Source organism: Stenella coeruleoalba (genome assembly GCF_951394435.1).
Source record: "Stenella coeruleoalba genome assembly, chromosome: 5".
In the NCBI taxonomy this organism is placed as follows: Eukaryota; Metazoa; Chordata; class Mammalia; order Artiodactyla; family Delphinidae; genus Stenella; species Stenella coeruleoalba.
The window spans coordinates 18,644,705-18,668,494 of record NC_137150.1 but is presented as its reverse complement, the minus strand read 5'-3'; the positions used below and the strand labels follow the sequence as shown (position 1 = coordinate 18,668,494).

At 44.0% G+C, this 23,790-nt stretch overlaps 1 protein-coding gene across 1 annotated transcript in view; it reads right to left on the bottom strand.

Moving 5' to 3' along the window:
- The window catches only part of WWTR1 (WW domain containing transcription regulator 1), a gene marked incomplete at its 5' end in the record, with an annotated part of 131,974 nt that extends 115,222 nt beyond the window's left edge, over positions 1–16,752 (bottom strand). Inside the window, 5 exon segments of the mRNA XM_079922615.1 lie at positions 15,574–16,007; positions 16,589–16,590; positions 16,593–16,646; positions 16,649–16,721; positions 16,723–16,752. Coding sequence (XP_079778741.1) covers positions 15,574–16,007; positions 16,589–16,590; positions 16,593–16,646; positions 16,649–16,721; positions 16,723–16,752 — 593 coding nt within the window.
- Between the last annotated feature and the right edge of the window lie 7,038 nt (positions 16,753–23,790).

Sequence of the window (23,790 nt, the reverse complement as noted above, 5' to 3'; positions counted from 1 at the left end):
CCCTGGTGGCGCAGTGGTTGAGAATCTGCCTGCTAATGCAGGGGACACGGGTTCAAGCCCTGGTCTGGGAAGATCCCACATGCCGCGGAGCAACTAGGCCCGTGAGCCCCAACTACTGAGCCTGCGCGTCTGGAGCCTGTGCTCCGCAACAAGAGAGGCCGCGATAGTGAGAGGCCCGCGCACCGCGATGAAGAGTGGCCCCCGCTTGCCACAACTAGAGAAAGCCCTCGCACAGAAACGAAGACCCAACACAGCCCTAAATAAATAAATAAATTTAAAAAAAAAAGAGTAAATCCTATAAAAAAAATAAAATAAAAATAAAAACACATCTGGGTACAGCTTGACCTTTAAGTAGGTGTTCTTTCCCCATTCCTGTCTTTCCTTCCTACAAGTTTTTACTACAGTACATATTTATGGTTGGATTTTATGCTAAAACGCACAAATAGCCAAACATATTCTGGATGATATAGTTATGTAACAAGAGTTCATATTTGCCAAAAGTCCTATATGCAAAGGTTTATATTTCACATAGTACCTAAAACTAAGACCCATAAAAGTGGTGACAATTGCACTAGAGAGTGCGTCTACAGAAAACATAAGTCATTTTATAAGCAGCACTGAAGTTTACTGCTTCTTTTATGACTCTTAATCCCTCCTACTAAATTCACATGTTCACACAAGTCCCAAACCAGTAACAGGGCCACTAGATACTCCCATATTAGCAAAATGCAACAGAATAGGCTTTTAACCACAATCCCAGCTTTAACTATAAAATGTATTCAAACTCAAAACAGTTTGATAAAATCAAGCATGTTTCATTTACTTATACTGTGAGAGGATAAACTGACCCAGGGCATTTACCTGCATTCATTTCAGAATCCCCTTTGCCAGCTATCAAAATCAGTTCCGGCAAATGGAGAAACAAAGATGGAATGATAAACGTTTATCTGAAACTACAGTTACATAATATTCTGAACCATAAATTTTTTTTTCATAAATTTTTAACTGATACTCTCCAAACGTAATCTGCTATTTTTATGGCTGCAATTAAGTATGACGCGTCTCAGCAGTGACAGTCCTGTGAGCTACAAACTGTGACAAAAGTTTGACCACAGCGAGGACTGGAGATGGCAACTTTCCTCGTGGCAAGTGATCATCATATCAGTTAGAGTAATATTTTTACCCAAGTCTCATAACTTATCTCAGTTAGTTATAAAACACTGATTTCAGACCTCATTTTAACCAGATGTTTAAATAAGCAAATGTGTGGTCCTTCTAGACAGCCAGCGGATCTCTACAGGGAGAGCACCTTGGTCCTTAGCAGGACACCTCAGCCGAGGTGGGAATTTGTGGGACACGCCTTACCTAATTCATATGCTTATTTTCACCATTTTTCTCTCTTCAGAAGCTATCTTATCCGAATTAGTGCCCCAGGCCCTTGACCTGGCCCAACCCTGGAGAAAGAAAGTGGCCTCAGTGGAAAAACCATTCACTGGACATTTTTCAGTTCTCATCTTCCTTGACCTCTGAGAAACATGCCACGAAATGAACCCTTCCTCCTCCTTGAGCTTCCCTGGATTTGGGACATTACTTTCTGGATTCCCTCCTATATATTTCCGGCTGTTTCTTCTCCATCTCATTTACCAAGTCTAGCGGCACTTCTCCTTTCTTCTCAATCTATATGTAACCTTTCTCTAAGGAATCTCATCCACACCTGGATTTGAATAATAATTATATATATATATGGTTATAGTTATATAGATAATATATGTAGATAATACAGTTATATAGATAATATATCTACCTATCTAATAGGTAGATATAGTCACCTGGAAAAAGAAAAAAAAATATATATATATATATATCTCCCTTGGAAATCTTAAAGTCACCTTACACTCAACATGCTAAAACACTTCTCAACCTCTTCTAAACCTTCCAGTACTGCTTGTTACAACTAGAAGCACCACCATTCAAGCCATTATATAGCCAGCAACCTGCAAATTTTCCATTTCACCTGTTTTCCTCACTGCCCTTATCTAATTCATCAGCAAACCCTTTCAAATTTACCTCTCTAGGGCTTCCCTGGTGGCGCAGTGGTTGAGAGTCTGCCTGCCGATGCAGGGGACACGGGTTTGTGCCCCGGTCTGGGAGGATCCCACATGCCATGGAGCGGCTGGGCCCGTGAGCCATGGCTGCTGGGCCTGCGTGTCCGGAGCCTGTGCTTCGCAACGGGAGAGGCCACAACAGTGAGAGGCCCACGTAACACACACACACACAAAAAAAATTTACCTCTCTAATATCCCTGAAATGATTTCACTATCCCTCAAATGATTGATTTCACTTCTTCCCTTTTCCAGCACCACCAAACCAACTTCCCTGTGATTAAATCACTCATATGCTCTATCTGCAGGGATGGCATATCACCAATGAAATGATAACACATTTGTTCCAAAAAAGATTGTGAAGGAGGCAATATAAAATATCTAGAATGGAGCCTAACTTAAAAGTCTTTAAATAAAAAAAAAAGAGATAGTAAAAAAAAAAAATCACTCATACGAGTACCTTCATTCCAGAGTGGCAGAATATTCAAGTCACGGCTTGTGAATCCTGAAACTGCAGTTACAGTGTCTATCCCCATTTCATCCCAGTACAGCCCACATCAGACAGCCCTGGAAACCCTGATCAGTTTTGGAGCACCAAGGGCAGCAATTTTCTGAACCACAAAGCCAAATCCCAGTCTCTGAACTATAGTTACCTCAACAAGGTTTCTCACCCTGAGACCTCCCCCTCAGGCAACACATGAATTTCTCCAGAATTTAACCCATATCTATTCTCAGTCCTGAGGCTGTGTGAGGGTCAACCAGAAACAAAGACCACCTAAGCTGTGATTCCCAAGATCCCAAAACATCCAACTGATGCAAGTATAAATGAGGTCATGTGTATACATAATAAATCCCTGAAAGATACACAAGCAATTGTGAACAGTGGTTCTCTCTGAGTAAAACTAGAGGGTGGAGTACTTTTTTTACTTTATATCCTTCAGCTCTGCTTAAATTTTTTGATGAGAGTGTGTTAAAAAGCAGTCTTTTTTTTTTTCTTGGCCACGCGGCTTGCAGGATCCTAGTTCCCCAACCAGGGATCGAATCTGGGCCACCAGCAGTGGAAGCTCGGAGTACGAACCAGTGGACTGCCAGGGCATTCCCAAAAAGCAATCTTTAAGAAGAATTCCAAAAATAAAATCAAGTCAGTAAAAGTGATGTCTGGGAGCTTCCCTGTTGGCGCAGTGGTTGGGAGTCCGCCTGCCGATGCAGGGGACACAGGTTCGTGCCCCAGTCCGGGAAGATCCCGCATGCCGCGGAGCGGCTGGGCCCGTGAGCCATGGCCGCTAAGCCTGCGCGTCCGGAGCCTGTGCTCCACAGCGGGAGAGGCCACAGCAGTGAGAGGCCCGTGTACCGCAAAAAAAAAAAAAAAAGTATGTCTGTTCATTTTGGTTATATTTATCATTTGCTTGTGTTTTCTACTTTTGATGGACTATCACAGTTGCTTCCTCAACCTGTGAACACCTAAGCCCAGAAAGGTTTTCCATGGGCAAACTGGGAGAAAGACAAATATTCATATCTCAGTATTTGCAGAAAAGCCATCACAAAGGAAAATATATTTTAATAAACAATCCAGCATATGCATTTTTCCACAGTCACCATGTTTTGTTTGTTTTGTTTCGTTTTGGCACCCCAGGTAGGACACGAACCCACAATCCCTGGCTTAGGAACCATGTTTTAATTACTGAGTCTATAGCTAGCCATGTTTACAGGTAAATTAGTCACCAAAAAGAACAGAATTTGAATTTATCTTCAGTGTTCAGAACTGAAGTGTGTCAAAGCATATTTTTAAAACAAAGAGTTAGTGTAGGGGGCCACAAAGACATAAAATATATTATGTACTGAAAAATTCATCATATACAACCTTTGTGCCATAGAATTTGTTTCCATATTGAGACTCGTTATTCAACATCTTTGGTTGATTATTCTTAAGTTAATGAAAGGTGTGATTAATTGATTGATTAGTTGGTTGATATCTAAAAGATAGTTATAAGGGTGGATGGAAAAATAAAATGATAGGTAGGTAAATGGATGGATGGATAGATGATAGATAGATAGATTGACAGATAGATAGATAGATAGAATTAAGGAGAGAGGAATAGATTAGTGCTTCTCAAACTATCTGTTGTAAAGCACTAGTGTTTTTTATTTTCAATCCGCCAAGCCAAGTATGTGGTCCTATTGTAGATGGCTTGTGTGTAGCTCAGGCCACATGTGACTTACCACACAAGTTTGACGCACCCAAACTACCCTGTTCCACAAGGCAATCCCATTGATCATGTGCTTAGATGTCACAGCAATGTCATTTTGCTATAAAAGTTTCTAAACACTCTCGACTTCTGTATCTAGCTCATCACAGGCCCGTAACATAAGCACACTGGTGTCAGTCTACGGACTACACTTTGCGTAGCACTGAGATACAGGCTCAGCTACTTCACACTGCTATGCCACTCATTCCGATTGGATGGGCATCCATCTAACTGGCCAGTGCACTTGCCAGCCCATGTATCACCCTTGTATAAGAAGGGTAGGTGTATTGGTTAATAGGTAGAACAGTAGATGATAGAGAAATTAGATAACAGATAAGCTAGATATCTAATAGATATCTAATAGATTTATTAGATATCTAATAAATTAGGTAGGAGCCAGATAGTCTCTGCTCTTTATGCAAATAACTCTCTAGATAAAGCGTTAACAACGGTTGTCTCTAAATAGGGATCCAGGGAAAATCAGAAGAATCTATTTTCCACTTTCCTCCCTCCAGTAGTGGCTGAGCATATAATATCTTTATACTTAAAAATAAAATCAGAAACAATCTAAGTGTCCATCAATAGGGGATCAGTTTAAGAAATTCATTGTACATCCATACAATGGAATACTATGTAGTCCTTAAAGAAATAAAGCAGATATTTATGTACAGAAGAGGAATAAACACCAAGATATACTAAATGACAAAAGGAAGGTACAGAAGAGTGTGTACTGTATTGTGTACCATTTGTACTGTATTGAAAATAGTCTAGGTGGGAATACACATTTAATTTACATATACATATGCATACTTGTACTCACACAGAGTTTCTCTGGAAAGACAAAAGAAACTGGTATGCTGGGGAGGGTACCAGAGGACTAGAGGGAGGGTAAAAGAGACTTCTCACAGTACATGCTTTGGTACTATTGAAAATTTTGTCATTTCCATGTATTTATTACCTATTGGAAAAATATTTTTTAATGTGAAGTCATCTGAAAACATTAACATGTGATTCAGCATCATGAGTGAATGTGAAAAGGCGCCAGTGGGCTTCACTAAGAGTCTCGGAAAGATTCCCCTGAGAGGGAGGCCACGGGCTGCTCAGGGCCTAGGTGGGCTTCGTGGATTAACTGTGGTTGCAGAATCTCGATTTTGTCTGTGTCCAGGTGACCAGCCTCATCCAAAACTACAAGAGTATTCTGGGAACAACCAGACCTGCAAGCTATTCATTTACAAGCAGAGATGGCAGATTCAGTGGGGATGGGCCTGAGTCGAGGGTAGCTCCGTACCCCACTAACTTGGAGAGCAAAGACCACCCGCTACGGTGGAACTGCACAGGCTAAATTAAATATAGGGCCAACGAATGGATCTATGGATGGACAGAGGAATGGCTGCTTTGCTAGGAAAGCACTATCATTTCAGACCCATACGTTAGTATAAAGTGCTTAGTTCCCTAAAGAACTAGGAAGACCTCAACATAAGGGACAATGGTGGGGTCTTATGCTACATTCAGATAACTCTAGGATTGGTGGATCTCAATGAAGGGATGAGGAAGCTGCCACACGGACTAGTGAAAGGTCCGTGTACCCATCCTAGCTGAGGTTCTAAAGCCTCAATGGCATGCATGGTCATCTAACAACCAATACTTATCTTGAAGCTAAGTCAGGCCAGGTTCTTCTTGGCCTCAAAAATAGACCCTTAGCATTTCTGCTTCTGCACTTCTCTTCCTATCCCCTCTTTCCTGGAAGGCCCTTCTGCTCACCTGCCCACATTCTTCCCATTTTTCAAGACTCCATTTATGCCCAACCACCTTTACAGAGACTTCTTTGAACACCCAGCCTTCATCTATCTTCCTCTCCACTGCATTTAGTACGTGGAGCTAGGATTCTAAACTTTCAATCCAGGATGCGCACAGACCTGATGGAACTCCATTCCTGAACACGGCAGATTCCTATGAAGAATTCCAGGGTGCAAGCTTGCAAAGATTTGAAAGAAAATATTATGGGATTCTTTCCTTATCAAGCACCTACCTCTGTGCCAGGCCCTGTGCTCAGGTTATACAATGACAAGCAAGAAAAACATCATTCTTGCCCTCATGGAGGTTACAGTGTAGTAAGAAAGAGAACTAAATCAACAGTAATATGGGGCATTCCCTGGCAGTTCAGTGGTTAGTACTCTGGGCTTCCACTGCAGGGGGTGTGGGTTCGATCCCTGGTCGGGGAACCAAGATCCCACATGCCGAACGGTGTGGCCAAAAAAAGAAAAACAACCACACAACGATAGTATTATAGCAGCAGTGCTACGTCTGCAGAGCCACAGAGGGCTGTGGGAGAACCTGGCAGGAGCATCTAAGCCAGTGCGGGGGTTGTGAGTCAGGCGAAAACCCCGGCAGGGCTGGCATCTAAGGTGATGCCTAAAGGTAGTGTAGGCATTAACCGGGCAAAAAGCGGGGAAATAATATTCCAGGCACAGGTAGCAGCTTGTGCCAAGTTCCTGAGGCCAGGAGCACAGCCAATGGGAGAAACCAAAAGACGGTCAGCCCAGCTGCAAGTTTCAGACCTAATAACCGTAATAGAAATGACAGCCTTATCGTGACACACCTCAAAGTGCTTCCAACCCAGGAGGGCAGCTGCGCACAGGTCAGAAGGAGGCTATTTAGCCTGGTTTTGTCTGTATTCCCCATGTCTCTCCAGCTAGACTGTCAGCTGCCTGAGGTCCGAAAAGCTGCCACATTTCTCCCCACCCCCACCCCCGGGCACAGTGCACTGCGTTGGCACACAAGAAGAGTGCAATGATTTTTTGTTGTAAATGCTGAAATGGCTGAAGACCTTTAAGATGGCACAAAGGCAAGGCCCTGGGAGAGCACTGCCCCCACCACCATCTCAACCAGGAACAAGACAGGAGTAAGTAAACTTTCAGGGTTTCTCGCTGTGCCAGGCGCAGAGCAAAGCACTTCGCATATATTCCTGGTTTCGCTTCATCTAACAGCAAACATCGTTTATCCCTTTATCATCTGCTGGGTCTAGATGGAACATTCAATAAAATCTAGAAGTCCAGGAAGAAGTGTATGCAAATAAAGAATATGTTGAAGGAAATTCAGAAGATTTGCCATGAAGTCTACTTCTTATCCTGACTTTTCTGGAGAATTTTTGGTTAAGATTTTAGCAATTACGGTGTTCACTTCTAGAGAAAATAACCCAAAACAGATTAGCAGATGCAAACTGCTATCTATAGAATGGATAAACAACAAGGTCCTACTGTAGAGCACAGGGAACTATATTCAATATCCTGTGATAAACCATAATGGAAAAGAATATGAAAAAGAATATATATATGTATAACTGAGTCATTTGCTGTACAGCAGAAATTAAACACAACATTATAAATCAACTATACTTCAATAAAATTTTTTAAAAAAAGAAAGAAAAAAAAAAGAACCCAAAACAAGAAAAACACAAGCAGTTCCCAAAGAGGATCTCCTTAGTAACGTAAGCTCCAGGCTTCAGTTACTGAGCTAAGGCTACAAGATCCCTCCCATGTCCCACACACCTACCCAAATCTACCACTCCATCTTCCCCTGCCTCTCTGCTTGCTTTCTGCTGTGGTTTTCCTAACTTCCCCCTTCCCCCAATTTAGAAAGAAATATGTTTATTATGCGACATTTGGAACATACAGAAAGGCAAAAAGTAGACAAGAAAAATCTCCACAATCCCACAAATGACCATCAACCACAGTTTGGTACGTAACCCTCTATCAGACAGACACACACACACTTTTTAAAATAAAATCAGGATTATGACCCTTTCACAATGTACCATAATTATTGGGTTTTTATGTGTTATATCCCACTTGTCTGATATTTAGGGCCATTTCTTATCTCTAAGCATTGGTAACTAACTGTTAAATCAAGAAATATAAATGAAAACATAATACATCTACTCAAAGCACACTGAAAAGAAAAACTGTAACTTGATTTAAACATGAAACTCTCAACTAGAGAAATAACAATGGAAGTCACAAAAACGCTTCCCAAAGTCCATAGGACATTCCTAGGTGGACAGTATGAGATAATAGTTGGAATAAAAATGTTCAAAAGTCAAATATGCTTGTGAAATAGTGGCTTAAAAATAAACTAGTTTTGTAACAAGTGACTCCGGAGTCTTGAACGTGTATTGTGAAATTCCAAGAGAGGGACAGAGCCTGCAACATATCCCAAGTCTATTGGTCCAGGAACCTTTTGTTCACAAAGTATCTGAGTGGACTAGGGTTCAAGGAATACACTTTGGAAAACATTGCTCTGCTGATATTTCAATGCACTAAAACATTCACAGTCCCCCACAGACCAGCAGAAGGGCCATCCCCTCAGAATTTCCCCTTCAATAAAAAGTTTATTACTTCAGTCCTCAGTCTTCCAAATCACCCTTTAAAAAAAATTATCCCCTGGATTGGTGGATTCATTTACTTCCACCATCCTCTCCTGTGGTTAGATATTTCATTGAGGGAGGACGGGAAAGGCAGAGATGATAAGTAAGGGTGTAATTCCTACACGTCTTAATTTGTCAACAAACAAAAACTGACACTGAATCAACCCTTTAAGCAATGTATTTCGAATCAATCTCTGCAATTATAAAGACAAGGAGAAGTAAATTTTTTTTCCTGTAAGCTACTTTACTAACATCTAACTAACCCTCTCAACAAGTCCTCAGCAACATACCCTATCCTGACATACATTAGGTCATCCGCCCTCCATGTCACATCTGTGTGCCCTGTAAAATGATATGGATTTATTAATGGTGAAAATCTCAATGAGAAGAAAAAATAGTCCTTGTAGGTATACTATCCATTTCTGGTTTGGTTCATCATTTCTCTCTCTCTCCAGCACTGAGGGCTCCAAATTGGATCACCCAGACTGAGTTTAGAAGCGAACTCTAATGCTCCATCCACCACTCCAAAGTTATCTGGTCACCAAGGATACCTAGTTACAGGGCCTAATTATGGGCATGTAACTGACATGAGGCAGTACAGTACAAGTGCAGAAGTACAGGTTTGAGAATCACATAATTCTAATCCCATCTCTGCCACTCGCCTGTTATGTGACCCTGGGCCATTTACTCAACCTTATTGTGCCTCAGTTTCCTCAACAGTAAAATGAGAAAATAACATGTACCTGTTCACAGGTCACTGTGAGAGTTAAAAGAACGTGTGAAAAGCACCTAGGGTTATGAATAAAGTTTCCTTACGCATGTGTCAGGAGTGTGTTCCATGGGTGATTCTGGCGCTGCCTCTCCGGGAAGTACTGACTTATAGCTCCCCGCCTCCTCTGCAATAGAGCAGGTAATCAACCAATGTCAATTCCCTCCCCTCTTCCTCTCACTCCACTTCTCAATCTCACTCCCCCTCCCACACACAAACGGGGCTCCACGAGTAGCTACAAGCCAGATTCCAAAAATCAGAAAGTAGATCCTCCTCAGAAGAGGTTAGACATCCTCTGCCCAAGATGCTGCAGCAAAAGGGAACCTGTGGTGGGCATTCCTACTTAGGTTTTTTAACAGGAAAATTGATTCTCAGTCTTTATTTACAATTTTAAAAACCAGCTTGCAATTCCAGATCCAGGCTTCATTCAGCACCAAACAATAACTGAGAGTCAAAATTAGTTTATCCTACTAGCAAGGTCTCTGCATCCGATTTTTTTTTTTTTTTTTTTTTTGCATCCGATTTTGGCCAGGTAGACAGCATATGCATGTGGGGAGGCAAGGGAAAGCAAGAACGAACTTGTACTGAAAGTCTACTATGTACCAGACACTTCAAATATGTTATCTAATCTTTAGAAATACCGTGAAATAGGACTTCCCTGGTGGCGCAGCAGTTAAGAATCCTCCTGCCAATGCAGGGGACACAGGTTCCGTCCCTGGTCTGGGAAGATCCCACATACCACGGAGCAACTAAGCCCGTGCGCCACAACTACTGAGCCTTTGCTCTAGAGCCCACGAGCCACAACTACTGAGCCCATGTGCCACAACTACTGAAGCCCGCGCACCTAGAGCCCATGCTCCACAATGAGAGAAGCCACCGCAATGAGAAGCCCGTGCACCGCAACCAAGGGTACACCCTGCTCACCGCAACTAGAGAAAGCCCACCTGCAGTAACAAAAGACCCAATGCAGCCAAAAATAAATAAATAAAATAAATAAATAAATAATAAAAGCAATCTCTCTTTAAAAAAAAAAGAATCCGCCTGCCAATTCAGGGGACACGGGTTCGATCTCTGGTTGGGGAAGATCCCACATGCCTCAGAGCAACTAAGCCACAACTACTGAAGCCCGCGTGCCAAGAGCCTGTGCTCCGCAACAAGAGAAGCCACCACAATGAGAAGCCCACATACCACAACCAAGAGTAGCCCCCGCTCGACGCAACTAGAGAAAGCCCATGTGCAGCAATGAAGACCCAAGGCAGCCAAAAATTAATTAATTTGATAAAAACAGTTTCTCAAGTATGTACTCCAGCAAAATGAGGGCATAAACCAAAAAAGAGGAAGACAAACAAACAGCACTCCTAGCCATGGAAAGAAGTAAAGAGAAGCCCTAAGGATGACAGCTCTGATGTAGAGCTAGAGAGCAACAAGAATGGAACAGAAAGATGAGGGAATCTGACATAAAAGCTTAAGGAAAGGAGACCTGACAGAACCCAGGGGATTGAGAGCCTGGAAAATTTTGAGATCATAATAAAGGCAAATAGTATATAAACATATAAAAAGACAATTAGAAATAATAGGAAAAAATGTTTAAGAAAGTCAAGGTCCAAAGATGAAGAAACTAAAAGGTAACACAAATTTTAACAACTGATGAAGAGTGAAAAGAAAGAATCCCTATGACTTTGGGGCTGGATATATCCTCCTTTGAGTGTCCCAGGAGTCCTGACACCAGACACAATGTGCAAGTCTAAGATCCAATGTTAATACACAAGGCAATAAATTATATTAAATGTTGCCTCCAGTTTTTCAACTTCAAGAATAATTTATGAATAAAAAAGTCAATTTGGGGACAAAGCACAAAACTTTTATTGGTTATGGGTTCAGAGCTTTGGAATATTAAGGTGTCACTAACAAAAAGCAAATTGTGGAACTGATAGCCACCCAAACCTCCTTGACTTACAAAATGGGGAATCAGAAATACCGTAAAGGGGCTTCCCTGGTGGCTCAGTGGTTAAGAATCCACTTGTCAGTGCAGGGGACATGGGTTTGAGCCCTGGTCTGGGAAGATCCCAAACGCGGCAGAGCAACTAAGCCCGTACGCCACAACTACTGAGCCTGCATGCCTAGAGCCCGTGCTCCGCAACGAGAGAAGCCACCGCAGTAAGAAGCCTGCACACTGCAACAAAGAGTAGCTCCCCACTCATGGCAACTAGAGAAAGCCCACAAGCAGTAACAAAGACCCAATGCAGGCAAAAATAAATAAATAAATAAATTTATTTTAAAAAATAAAATAAAAATTGAAAGGTTCCCTCTGTGAGCCTTGAGAAGGTGAAGGAAACCATTGTGTTTCAACAAAAGTCCTTTTATACTATTGGGTTTGGTACCACCTGCACAGATCACTTTGACAAAAATAATTTTCTACCACACATTTCAGAAAAGGCAAAACACTAAAATTATTACTAAAAATTGAGAGTGCCAGCAAACGTTATAGTTGGAATTATATTTAAGAGTGGGGATAATTTTTCTTACAGAATATGTTATTCAAATAAAAACTTTCTACAAGAATGGAAAGTTCTACTGAATCCAGATCACTTTCTTCTTTATAATTCTCTATTTTCTGGTCTATGTACACCAAACATGTATTCCATTTATAACCAGATTTTTTTTTTTTAATTTTAATGTGATCAGTGTTCAAAGTCAGCGTGCCAGTTGCTAAGAGCCCAACACCTACACACCCCAGCCTGATTTATGAGCTGTAGAGAACAGCAGGAACAATGCAGTCGTCAGAGGCCATGCGTTTTAACATTCTATCCTCCCCATTGTTAAATGCTACCCTAACACCACAGGGAAGGTGTGAATGTTTAGAAAAGGTGCCCTGTAACAGGTACCAGAAAGTGATTACACCATATACCTAGGAACAATCTTGCCTGAGAAAATAACAAAAAGGTTTTTTAAAGCTTCTTAGATGTCCAGGCTTTGTATCCCATAAAGCTCATTGTTCAGCTGGGGAAGTGACATGAGGATAAAGGTGGGAGTGGGGAAAACGGAAAACTGCTCCCTAAGTAGATGACAACAGATTAGAGGGCCAGTCCAGGGTCCACCATTAAATAACCACAAATGGCATTCCCCAAGTCACGTGAATACCCTTCCCTGGCCTCAGTTTTCTAACCTTCCCCCCAAGAAAATGACCTTGTCAATTATAAAATACTTTGATTTCTGATTTATAAAGCCCTCAACTCCTGACAAAATCAAGAATAGGATTCTACTGCTAGCCCCATTTCACAGATGTTGGGGCAAAGTCATGGGTAGATTTTATGAAAATTAATTCAGGGTTAGTTGCCACCATTTTCCAAGCTTCTACTTAAATCCACCAAAATACATTGCTTTTTGAGGCTGTGGAACAAAGTGTGGCATATAACATTTATCTTATTCCAGCTTTAAACAAAGCTCCAAAAGAAATTCAGAGAACTCCTGGCAGATTGCTTATCTCAAAAAACAAAAGTCACAGTGACTTAATTTCTTAAATTCCCTTAGCTACTTGGCCAAAAAATTTCCAGGGATAGCATCAGATCAAGCCTACAGGCCTCCTGCTTACACGTTTTTCCAGTTGTTGTCTTTATTGACTGTCCAAAGTGAAATGAAGATGCACCCAGCTTTGGACTGAGGAGTGACTGTTAGTTGGGGGGATGAGGCAAATGGAGCAGATCAACTTTCTCTAAACCCAAGGCCTACTTCCATTTTTAACCTAGTTTCACAAACATATTTTAGAGCTACTCCAATCATTCAAAGCCTGTATAAAAGCGAACTCTTTTGTTTTATTTCTGTTTAGGGATCTTTTCCCCCTAGCTTTCCTCAGATATTAGGCAAGCCCAGCTCTTATTTCACATTTTTAACAACCAGCTATACCAATCATATACATATTTGTGTGTGTATATTTATAAACACAGTTCAAAAATCATTTGGGACCAAAAATAGCCTCCAAAATTATTAGAAATTATTGGGTCTTTTTCTACTTGTAGGTACTACTAAGTCCATTTCTATAAAAGTCACAGTAAGATATTCAAAACTGCATTTACCTAAGTAAAGCAATACAAGATGCTACTTTGGATCTTTATATAGTATACAAACTAATGCCATCCTTTGGAACAATATCATCACACTTAGAAAAATGTCATGCTATTACATCACATACTTGAATTCCACCAACTATTTAGAAATTAAAGCACTGGACTTCCGCACTGGAAGGCGCAGTGGTTAAGAATCCTCCTGCCGATGCAGGGGACACAGGTTCCATCCCTGGTCTGGGAAGATCCCACATGCCACGGAGCAACTAAGCCCGTGAGCCACAACTACTGAGCCTATGTGCTACAACTACTGAAGCCCGCGCACCTAGAGCCCGTGCTCCCGCAACAAAGACAAGCCACTGCAACGAGAAGCCCACGCACCACAACGAAGCGTAGACCCAGCTCGCTGCAACTAGAGAAAAGCCTGTGTGCAGCAACGAAGACCCAACGCAGCCAAAAATAAATAATTAAAAAAAAAAAAAGAAATCAAAGCACTGAGTACGTGTCCACACTGTCACTCACAACCCAGGAGAAGACCAGTTGTGGACTAAAATGACCATCAAGTCTGTTTTAGGACAAGGGCTTCTCAGCAATGCATCAACCCCAACCAAAAAATTAAGCACTCCTCCTTGCACAAGACATCAACAGCTTTGGGATGGGAAAGGAATAATTGGCCACCAGTATGAGTCAAAGGGTTGGCTATTATAAGCCTCATCCATCCTTGTGTATTTGTTATTAGGGTTCTCTCACAGCAAAGTATCAAATATTAGTGCCAAAGAAAGGGTTGATCATCTTTTTAAAATAGCACATAACATCTTAACGTCTAAACTAAAGCTACTCAATCAAAGAAATATGGGCTTTAACATAAATTCCAAGGCAAGTTCTTAGAGGAGGAGTTTCCCTCCATGGCAGTGAACAGCCCGCCAGGGCAGGCAATCCTGGACCAAGTGGTCCAGCTGGCACGACTTCAATCCAGGCCATTGATAGCCTGACCCCCCATGACCTCACTAATTACATTGCAAGTTCCAGCTTGGCTTCTCCTCCAGAATACAATTATTTTAGGGTAGAACAATGGAAACAACCTTCTTTATGCCTATCAATATATTTTCCTATACAGTCTAATTCCACTCAAATGTAAACTTCATTACATCAAAAAGCTGGAACAAAGGGAAGGGAAGAATGACAAAGCAGGCTCCTGATTCGATGGTATTTTAGGTTACCAAGGGCGACATAATAAAACTCCGACCCAATTTCCACACAATTGATTTGTCCAGCCTACAACTACTTCACCAGGCAGTTACTAATTACATCACAGGTGCTGTGTGGTCATCACGTCACCAGTAAGGCCTACCAGGCAGTGTTCACTTTTCCAGACTGCTTTTCCCAAGAATGGAGAGACTGGAGACCACCTACACTACCAAGTGTCCCTCTCCTCCCCAAGCCTCAGATCTGCTCTAGCATTTATGTTGATGTCATATCTCAGTGGACCAGGCTCTGACTATCTGACTTAGAGTGGGCAGGGAAGGGAGTAAGAGTTTGGGTCCAGGAGTCTGTATCAGTACTCCAGCTGCAGGGCATAGTCACCTATGTGTCTCATTGAGAATTCTCCCAAAAGTTTTTTTTTTCTTGTACCTCTAAGAGTTTCCATGTCCCGAATCTCTTGTGACTTCCAGAACCCTGGAAGAACTTCACCAGACTCAGTTTCTGATCCCTTACAATTCCAACACCCAGAGACTCACTCCCTACTTCCAGCCTCCCAGATCTCTGGGAAACAGCCGTGGAAGGTGACACATCACCTCTCCCTCCCTCCCTCTCTCTCTCTCTCTCTCTCTCTCTCTCTCTCTCTCTCTCTCTCTCTCTCTCTCTCTCTGTCTCACACACACACACACACACACACACACACTCAAGAACAAGCGTGCACACACCCTGGGTATCGTGACTCTGTGTCCCCCCTAGCTCCAGGCTGACTTACTTGAGGAAGTACCTCTGGCCAGTGGCCGTGAAGGTCATCTCCCAGCCTGGGGGCAGAGGCAGCTCGTCGGTCACGTCGTAGGACTGCTGTCGGAGGTGCGCGTGCTGCTGCGCCGGGCTGCCCGCAGCGCCCGCGCCGGTGCCCAGCTGCAGAGACGCGGGCGACGAGTGCGAGCGGACGTGCTGGGCGCCGCCGGCCAGTCGGGGCCCAGGGTGACCACCGGACGAGTCGGTGCTCGACTGGCGCGAGTGCGAGCCGGAGTCAGGCTCCTTGAAGAACGACTCGGGCAGGATCTTCTTCCGCCACGAGCTGGGCTTGGGGTTCATCACCGAGTTGAAGAGGGCTTCGAGGTCCGTGTCTAGGTCTTGAGTGACGTGAATCACTTGCTGCCCGGGTGGCGGGAGCGGAGGGGGCGCCGAGGCCGGATTCATCTTCTGCAAGGAGAAAGGAGGTCAGATTAGCCTTTTATTGAGGGTTGGAGAGGGTGATACGGGGGGGAGAATAGAGAGAAAAAGCAAAAGAGACAGATTGGTGTCAGCCTCGGGATCCCAGACACCCAGCAGTTAAGACCAGCCGGATGGGGGAGGGGTCCCTCCTGGCCTCGAGAATTATGCAACTTTCTTGAAGCCAAGAAGTTACCAGGAAAGGGGGGATGGGGTGGCTGCTGGGAGTTAACTGCACTGGAGACGCTGCTGAACTGCTGGTGGCAAAGGACAGGTCGAAACTTTCCAGGACAGTCAGCCCCCCTAAGTCTTCAAGACATCTCAACTCCGGAAGCCCGAGGAGTCGGGCGCCCTGGCGTGGTGCCGGGTGAGCGGGCGCGCGCCAGCGGGCACTACCTGGGCGCGCAGCGAAGCCGAGTCTGGGCGTGCGGCGGCCGCCGTCCCGCCCGAACTCGCTGTCGGGCCTGGGTCGCTAGGGTGCGTCCCGAGCTTGCAGGGCTAGAGCCGGGGCCCGGCTGGCAAATCCTGACCCGACTCGGTGCCTAGCAGCCGAGAGGGCCTTCCGCTCTCACATCCCCCGAACTGGCCTCAGGCGCTCGCGCTCCGCGAGGAGGCTGAGGAGAAGCAGACAGCGCGGCCGCCGCGGCTCCCGGACTGTCCCATAAACAAAGTTTGGAGCAAACTCCCACTCCCAGGAAAGAGGCGGGGCCGAAAGTTGAGCTGTTGAATTATGCATGACCTCCAAGTCCCCAGCCTGCCTGCCCCCGCTCGTCTCTCCCCTTTCTCTTCCTCCTCCTCCCACCCCCGGCTCCAGAAAACCCTGGGCGTGCTGGGTACTTTGCAGGGTAAGAGGAGACGGGTGCCCTCCACCCACTCCTCCTGGTCGCGCGGACCTCTCCCGCGGAGCCCTGGATCTGCATTCCTTTGAGTTTACCACGGACTTGGGGCGGGATCAAAGGGAAAGTGGCCCGAGCCTGTTTAATCAAGGACTTGTGGACCGAAACCAAGGCTGGGGGTGGCGGAGGGCACGCGGGTGAGGGGCCCAGACCGAGTAAGGGCCGGTCCTGGGCGCCGCGCCCTCCCTTAGTGCCGGGTGCCGAGGCCGGGAGCGCCGGAGCGCTGCACTGATCCGTGATTCTGCCTGAGGGCGGGCCCGGGTGCGCTCCGGCGCGGGGAGACACCAGCGAGGCCAGCCTTTCCACGGGAGGCTACTTAGCGCTTGTGACCATATTTGGTCTGGCGAGGAGGCATCTCGGCTGTTTGGCTTTCAATTGTCTGCTCGTGCGCAGACGGTGCCCAGAAAGTGCCTCTGTCGCTAGGGATGCGGCTTCGCCAGCTGGTTCATTGTAAACAACCTTCAAACCATTTATCAATCCTTGTTTTCCTCTCCAGGGTGACTCAAGTCACTAGGGGTTGAGAAGAAACCTGGTCAAAGCTTGGGCGCTGGAAAGGGACAGCGATCGTGCCCCCCTCTCCCGTGACATCCGCGCGGGTAGTGGGAGGATTGGAATGTCCCTGACGCCCTCCAGAGAGCCTGGAGCCGGGATGGAACCGGAACAGGTGGCTGGGAGCAGAGAGGGTGCGCCAGTGACCCGGAAAAAACCACCCACCCTCCCACCGACAGGATCTAGGCGAGGGGTGGAGACCCCCTGCTAGATCTAGACTGGCAAGACAGCTGCGGGAAGTAGGAGGCGGCCTGGTCCTCCGGAGCAGCTCAGTTCCTTCTTTCCTTGTCCCTTCTCCATTGGGGAGAATGGGAGAGTGGCTGCGAGGTAAGTCAGGCTTCAGAAAGTCCCTACCCGACCCCATTTGATTCAAACATAAGTTTATGAAATAAGTCATATGAGGCGATATATGTAAAGCACTTTGAAGACATACCTGCCTACATACCTCTTTGTTAAATAAAATAGAATTGTATCAAGTGCAAGTATTGTGCCTTCACAGTTTTATAAGGGTGGAACAAAGTCAAAATTAAAATCTGGAGTTGCTTTGAAGGAGGAAAGTTTGTGGGAAAGACAAGGCCACCCCATAGTTTATTTTTATTTTTTTAATTTAATTTTTTTTTGTGGTACGCGGGCCTCTCACTGTTGTGGCCTTTCCCGTTGCGGAGCACAGGCTCCGGACGCGCAGGCTCAGCGGCCATGGCTCACGGGCCCAGGCGCTCCGCGGCATGTGGGATCTTCCCGGACCGGGGCACAAACCCACGTCCCCTGCATCGGCAGGCGGACTCCCAACCACTGCGCCACCAGGGAAGCCCCACACCCCATAGTTTTGCTTTGGAAAAGGTAAGAGTATTGGGGGCACATTCCCTGAATGGCTTCTCCCTGTCAGTGCCCAAAATAGAGCAGAGGCCACCTAAGTGAGCCCGCCCCCCATTATCTGTGTTTGAGGGTGTGCTCTGATTCCAAACTCCCCACAGATGGGAAAATCAAGACTGCCTGAGAGAGAAAGACAGTCATGTGGATCACTGTCAAAGGTGAGCAGAGCATGGCTCTTTCAGGAGACTCTGGAACTATTTCCCATCAGCAGGTCCTCTGCCCATAGGACCAGCAGAGGGAAGGGGAAGCTGCTACAGGTCACTCCATGGGAAATAGCATCTTTACAAGCTATCGTCAGAAGCCACCACAGTTGCAACAATGGGAAAATTAGCTCTGGAACTAGAGGAAGTGACTGGGACCGAAAGGTTACTAATTCAGAAGCCACTTGATGAACAGATGCAACCTTGAGGCCAGCCCAACTCCAGGAAGGTCCTCACCCAGGAAGGAAGGTCTTGCTTTGTAAAGAGTTCCTGGCTGCTGCACAGAGGAAGATGCTGAGGGAGCCATGAGATTAATCAGTTAGGGAGAATCAGGATTGAGGTTGGGTGGGCAAGGATGCCGTCATTCCTTGCCAAACTTCAAGACATAGATAGTGGAGGACAAAGTAGATGCCTGAAATGGAAACTGCTCTGATCACGTGATAGCTCAAAGGGAAAACTCCCAGTTCCCAAACAGTCTATAAGATATGATAGTGGATGGCCAAAGAGATTTGCTTCAGTGCCTCAAACAATAGTTTCAGATTAAATAACATTTATAGGTGCCTTGTATATATCAGGTACTGCCCATAAGAGGCAGTATGGTGTAACAGGTAAGTGTATAATGAATCTCTGGAGGAAAATACCTGAGGCAAGATACTGAAACTCTCTATTCCTGAGTTTTCTCCTTTGTAAATTAGAAACAATAACCGTACCCACCTCACAGGATTTTAGATTAAAACAAATTACAGTCGGCCCTTTGTATCCTTGGGTTCCACACCCACTGTGGATTTAAAAAAAAAAAAAAATCCAGAAAGTTCCAAAAAGCAAAACTAGAATTTGTGGCACACTGACAACTATTTACATAGCATTTAATTGTATTAGTTATTATAAGAAACGTAGAGCTGATTTAAAGTATATGGGAGGATGTGTGTAGGTTATATTTAAATACTACGCCATTTTATATAAGGGACTTGACCATCCTCAGATTTTGGTTGGGGGGCACGGGGTGTCCTAGAATCAACCCCCTGCTGATACTGAGGAACGACTATATACAAATTTTATCTGTTCCCACTGATTTAGAACACAAGCTTTGAAATGCCTAGCTCTACTCTCTACATTGGGCAAGTAATTTAACCTCCCTTAAATCATAGATTATTCATTTACAAATTGGAGATAATAGTGTGGTAGTCTGTGACACTGCAGGTCTTCAATGGACCACCCTTCTTTTGGTCACACCCTTATGGAGTCCCTCCCACTTAAATCTGGACTGGGCCAGTGACTTGCCTTCGCCTGGAAAATGCAGCCCTGCATCTGTGTTTGTTCCCTCTTTTAACCCCAAGGGAGGTGTGGAAGTTTCTGCTTCTGTAATTTTGGGAGATCTGAGCCATGCTGGGGAAACCACGTGCAGAGGAAGAGGCCCTGAGATAGGTGGAGACAGGGAGAACTCCAGCCATCCAGCACCGGAGCTGAGCCCAGCCCCCAGCCGGCCCAACAGCTGACTGCAAGGGCATCAGTGACTAGCATCAAGACCAGTAGAACCAGAGCCCAGCCCAGCCCAGCCCAGATTGTAGAACAAATAAAATGAATATTGTTTTAAGCTACTAAATTTTCAAATTTTTTTTAAATGCAGAATGGGCATTCTAAAGATTAAATAAGAAATTACAAATAAAGTTCTTAACACAAATTCTGTTACATGCTGAAGTATTTAATAAATAATGGCTGTGATTTGGGCTGAGACCCATAAAATAGATAATAGACAAATATTTTACAGGTAAGGAGACTGGCCCAGTGAGTTTTAAAGTACAGGAAGATCTTACTTTGTAGCACTTCACAGATGCTGCGGGTTTTTTTTACAAATTGAAGGTTTGTGGCAACCCTGCATCACGCAACACTACCGGCTCCATTTTCCCAACAGCATTTGCTCAGATCGTGTCTCCATCATAGTTTGGTAATTCTCACAATATTTCAGACTTTTTTCTTACTGTATTTGCTAAAGGTGATCTGTGATTAGGGATCTTTGATGTTACTATTGCAAAAAGTTTACAACTCACTGAAGGCTCAGGTGATGGTTAGCATTTTTTAGCAATAAAGTATTTTTTAATTAAGGTATATACATTGTCTTTTTTTTTAAACATAATGCGATTGCACATTTAACAAACTACAGTACAGTGTAAACGTAACTTTTATATGCACGGGGAAGCCAAAAAGATTCGAGCGACTGGAACTAAACTGGCAATATCTCCGAGGTATGCCTGTATTTTGTCCAAATACGTGAAATGAATTCTTGGGGGGAAAAAAAGTGCTGGGACATAGCCCAGGGTTTGTAATCCTAGATTGGAGTGCTTTTTTCTACTCTCCCCTCCTTTGAGCCAGGAGTTGCTCTCTGGTTTTGTCATTTTTAATCAGTGAGATACCTACTGCCTACCTATCTCATAGAGAAGAAACTCCACAATTTTTATAAGATAATCAATTGAGAGTACACTCCTGCCGATATGTAAATCTCTCTACTTGCAAAGACTTTCTCTCCTCCCTCTCTGTCCATATCCAATCAACGGCAAGGACTGTCAATTCTTCCTTCTGATGTCCCTCAAGCCCATCCTTCCTTTCCCACTCCCACAACAGGACCTTATCTTCAAAGCCTGCAGTGGCCTCCTGATTGGTTTCTCTCCCTCCAGTCCCTCATTTCTGGCCTCCCATTTTCATGTCATTCCCTGGCTCACAAGCTTTGAACAACAACCCACAAGAAAAAAAGTCAGAGCTATCAATCCAGCACCCAAGGACTCCCAACACACTGCCATCTTCACAGCATTCTGACCTTAATTTTTACACAGATGTGTCCCTCATACTCTCCAGCTAGGCTCTGACCCAAGCACATTTGGCCTAATCCTTCACTACACCTATCTCTTTGTTTGAACCCTGCTCAAAACTGCCCTCCATACTCCATGGTCAAACCTTCATCCATCCCTCCTTTCCCTTAAATTCAGGCTGTTCTTGTCTTTTTCACTCCCTTGACACGTAATCACAGGTAACACTGCTTTATATTCTGTTTCAACTTTTACCTCAGTATCTCTTGCCTCGCCAACTGGATTGTAAATAGCTGCAGGGCTAGACACATCTTGCATTTCCTTATGGAATTGCTTCTCTGAAGGCCATAATTCCTTGCTGAGGGAATGCTGATCCTTACATGACTTTGCCTGTTCCTCTTCCAGCACCCACTGGTGTCCTCTTAGCAGTTTGTAAGGCACCCTCTCACCATTCACTGTAATTCTGGCACTACATATGGACTCAGCTCCTGAAAAGGACTGCAAGCTCTTAGAGGACAAGTCTAAGAGGACTTCATTTTCCTTTTCCTCTTCCCCGTGCCTTACAAGGTGTTCTCCACACAGGAGTGTCCAGTACACTAGCCTAGCCCAGTGGCCGTTGCCTGCCATTCTGCCTGAGGAAAGCCACAGGCCGCTTTTCTCAGCTCTGAATCACTGACTTGGTCTGAGTGGATGATTCCAGCTCAGGTGAATGGTCAGAAACTTGGTGGGGTGAGTGAGTTGTTAAAAGACTCTAGGCCAGGAGCCCTTGGGGCAGAACCTGCCTGGACTTGCTGAACCAGTATGGAGAAAATTCCCAGAGCAGAATCACCATTAGCAACTGAAGGGGAGCAAAACAGACAAGGACTTTGAATAGATAAGGGTTTGAATAATCAAGAGTCCAGAAAACTGTTGAAGAAGATTATTTCAACAGGAGGCTAAGAGTTGACCAGTTCCTTGACATAGTATGTGTGTATTCATAATTTACCACTTCTCAAGTGTCTACCACAGTGTCCAGCACATGGCAAGTTTACAAATACTTACAATGATGGCTGCCGCCACCCAGTTCTGCATTGACTCTCCTCACATGCGGGTCTCACTGTCAGGCTTCACTTTGGTGTTCCTAAAAAATGCATCACTGGTATGATCGTAAGGAAGATAATTTTGATAAAGGTGATGATGACGGTGATGATGGATGGGACTGTGGTCTGCCTCATCTTATCTCTTACTTCAGCAATGCAGTTGGACAAGAGGAAGAAGGAATTTCTGAGATTCAGTCTGTACTTGGGTACTGTGCACGAGTTGTTTATCCTTTAGTATTTTTACTATACATATGTATTTGGGGGGGGGACTGGAGAAAATAATTTTAAATGGAAAAATTAATTAATTAATATATATTTAGAAAAGAAAAATATGCTTTTGGAAATGCTTAACACGGGAATTCCCTGGATGTCCAGTGGTTAGGGCTCCACTTCACTGCCAACATGTGGGTTCAGTCTCTGGTTGGGGAACTAAGATCCTGCAAGCTGTGTAGCACGCCCTTCTGCCCCCCCCCAAAAAAAAGGAAAGAAAAAGAAAATGCTTAACAACGTAAAGCATGGTTTGGAGGTTAACTAGCAGCTGTATTGGAAAGTTGCCAGTTGCAGCATAATCTATAGTAGGGGAAAATTAGAAGTTTCTTAAACACTTAACATGAGATTGGTTAAGTATATGTGACGGCTCAATATATCCAGTGAATTTTTGGTAGCTATCTGAAGTAGTACTTATGAAGATAATATATCAATGTGAAAATGTCTTTTTTAATAATTTTTGATGAAAAAAATCCAGAAGCAAGTATTAATGAATACCATAATTACAACTTTGTTCAAATACATTGAGGCAGGTGGGAAATGAATAAAAAATACGATGCTAAAGTAATACCAAAAAATAAAATGTCTATATAAAAATAAAATACATAGATAAATGTCTCTCTTTATGTACTTAGATCTGTGTAGATCTATAAATGTGTCACATGATAGAGAAATTGAATCATCACCCTCAGAAGCCTAAACCATATTATTAATATTATTTTGGGTGTGATGAAAGAACTAATTACCAGTGTTTGGGGGGAAATTTCAAGGTGCTCAGTATTATTCATATATTCAAGAAATATATATATGTGTTATACATATACGTATATAAATTTGGAAAAAAATTTTAATTTTTTTTAAAGAAAAAAAATTGGGGTCCCCACTATGTGCAGGACCAAAAGTGGTCTTTCAAGCCGAGCTTGGAAGAGTTTACCACCTGATAGGACATTCATTGGTTGACGATGTCATTCAACTCCTCCCTCGACCCAAATAAGTCCCAGATCTGGTTACACCAGCTGTTCAAGCCACCTCTCTTCCCCTGTCTTATTTGTCATGTTGACAGGAGCCAAGCATATACAAGCTCCACTGTTATCTCTCTGTCTCAGAAC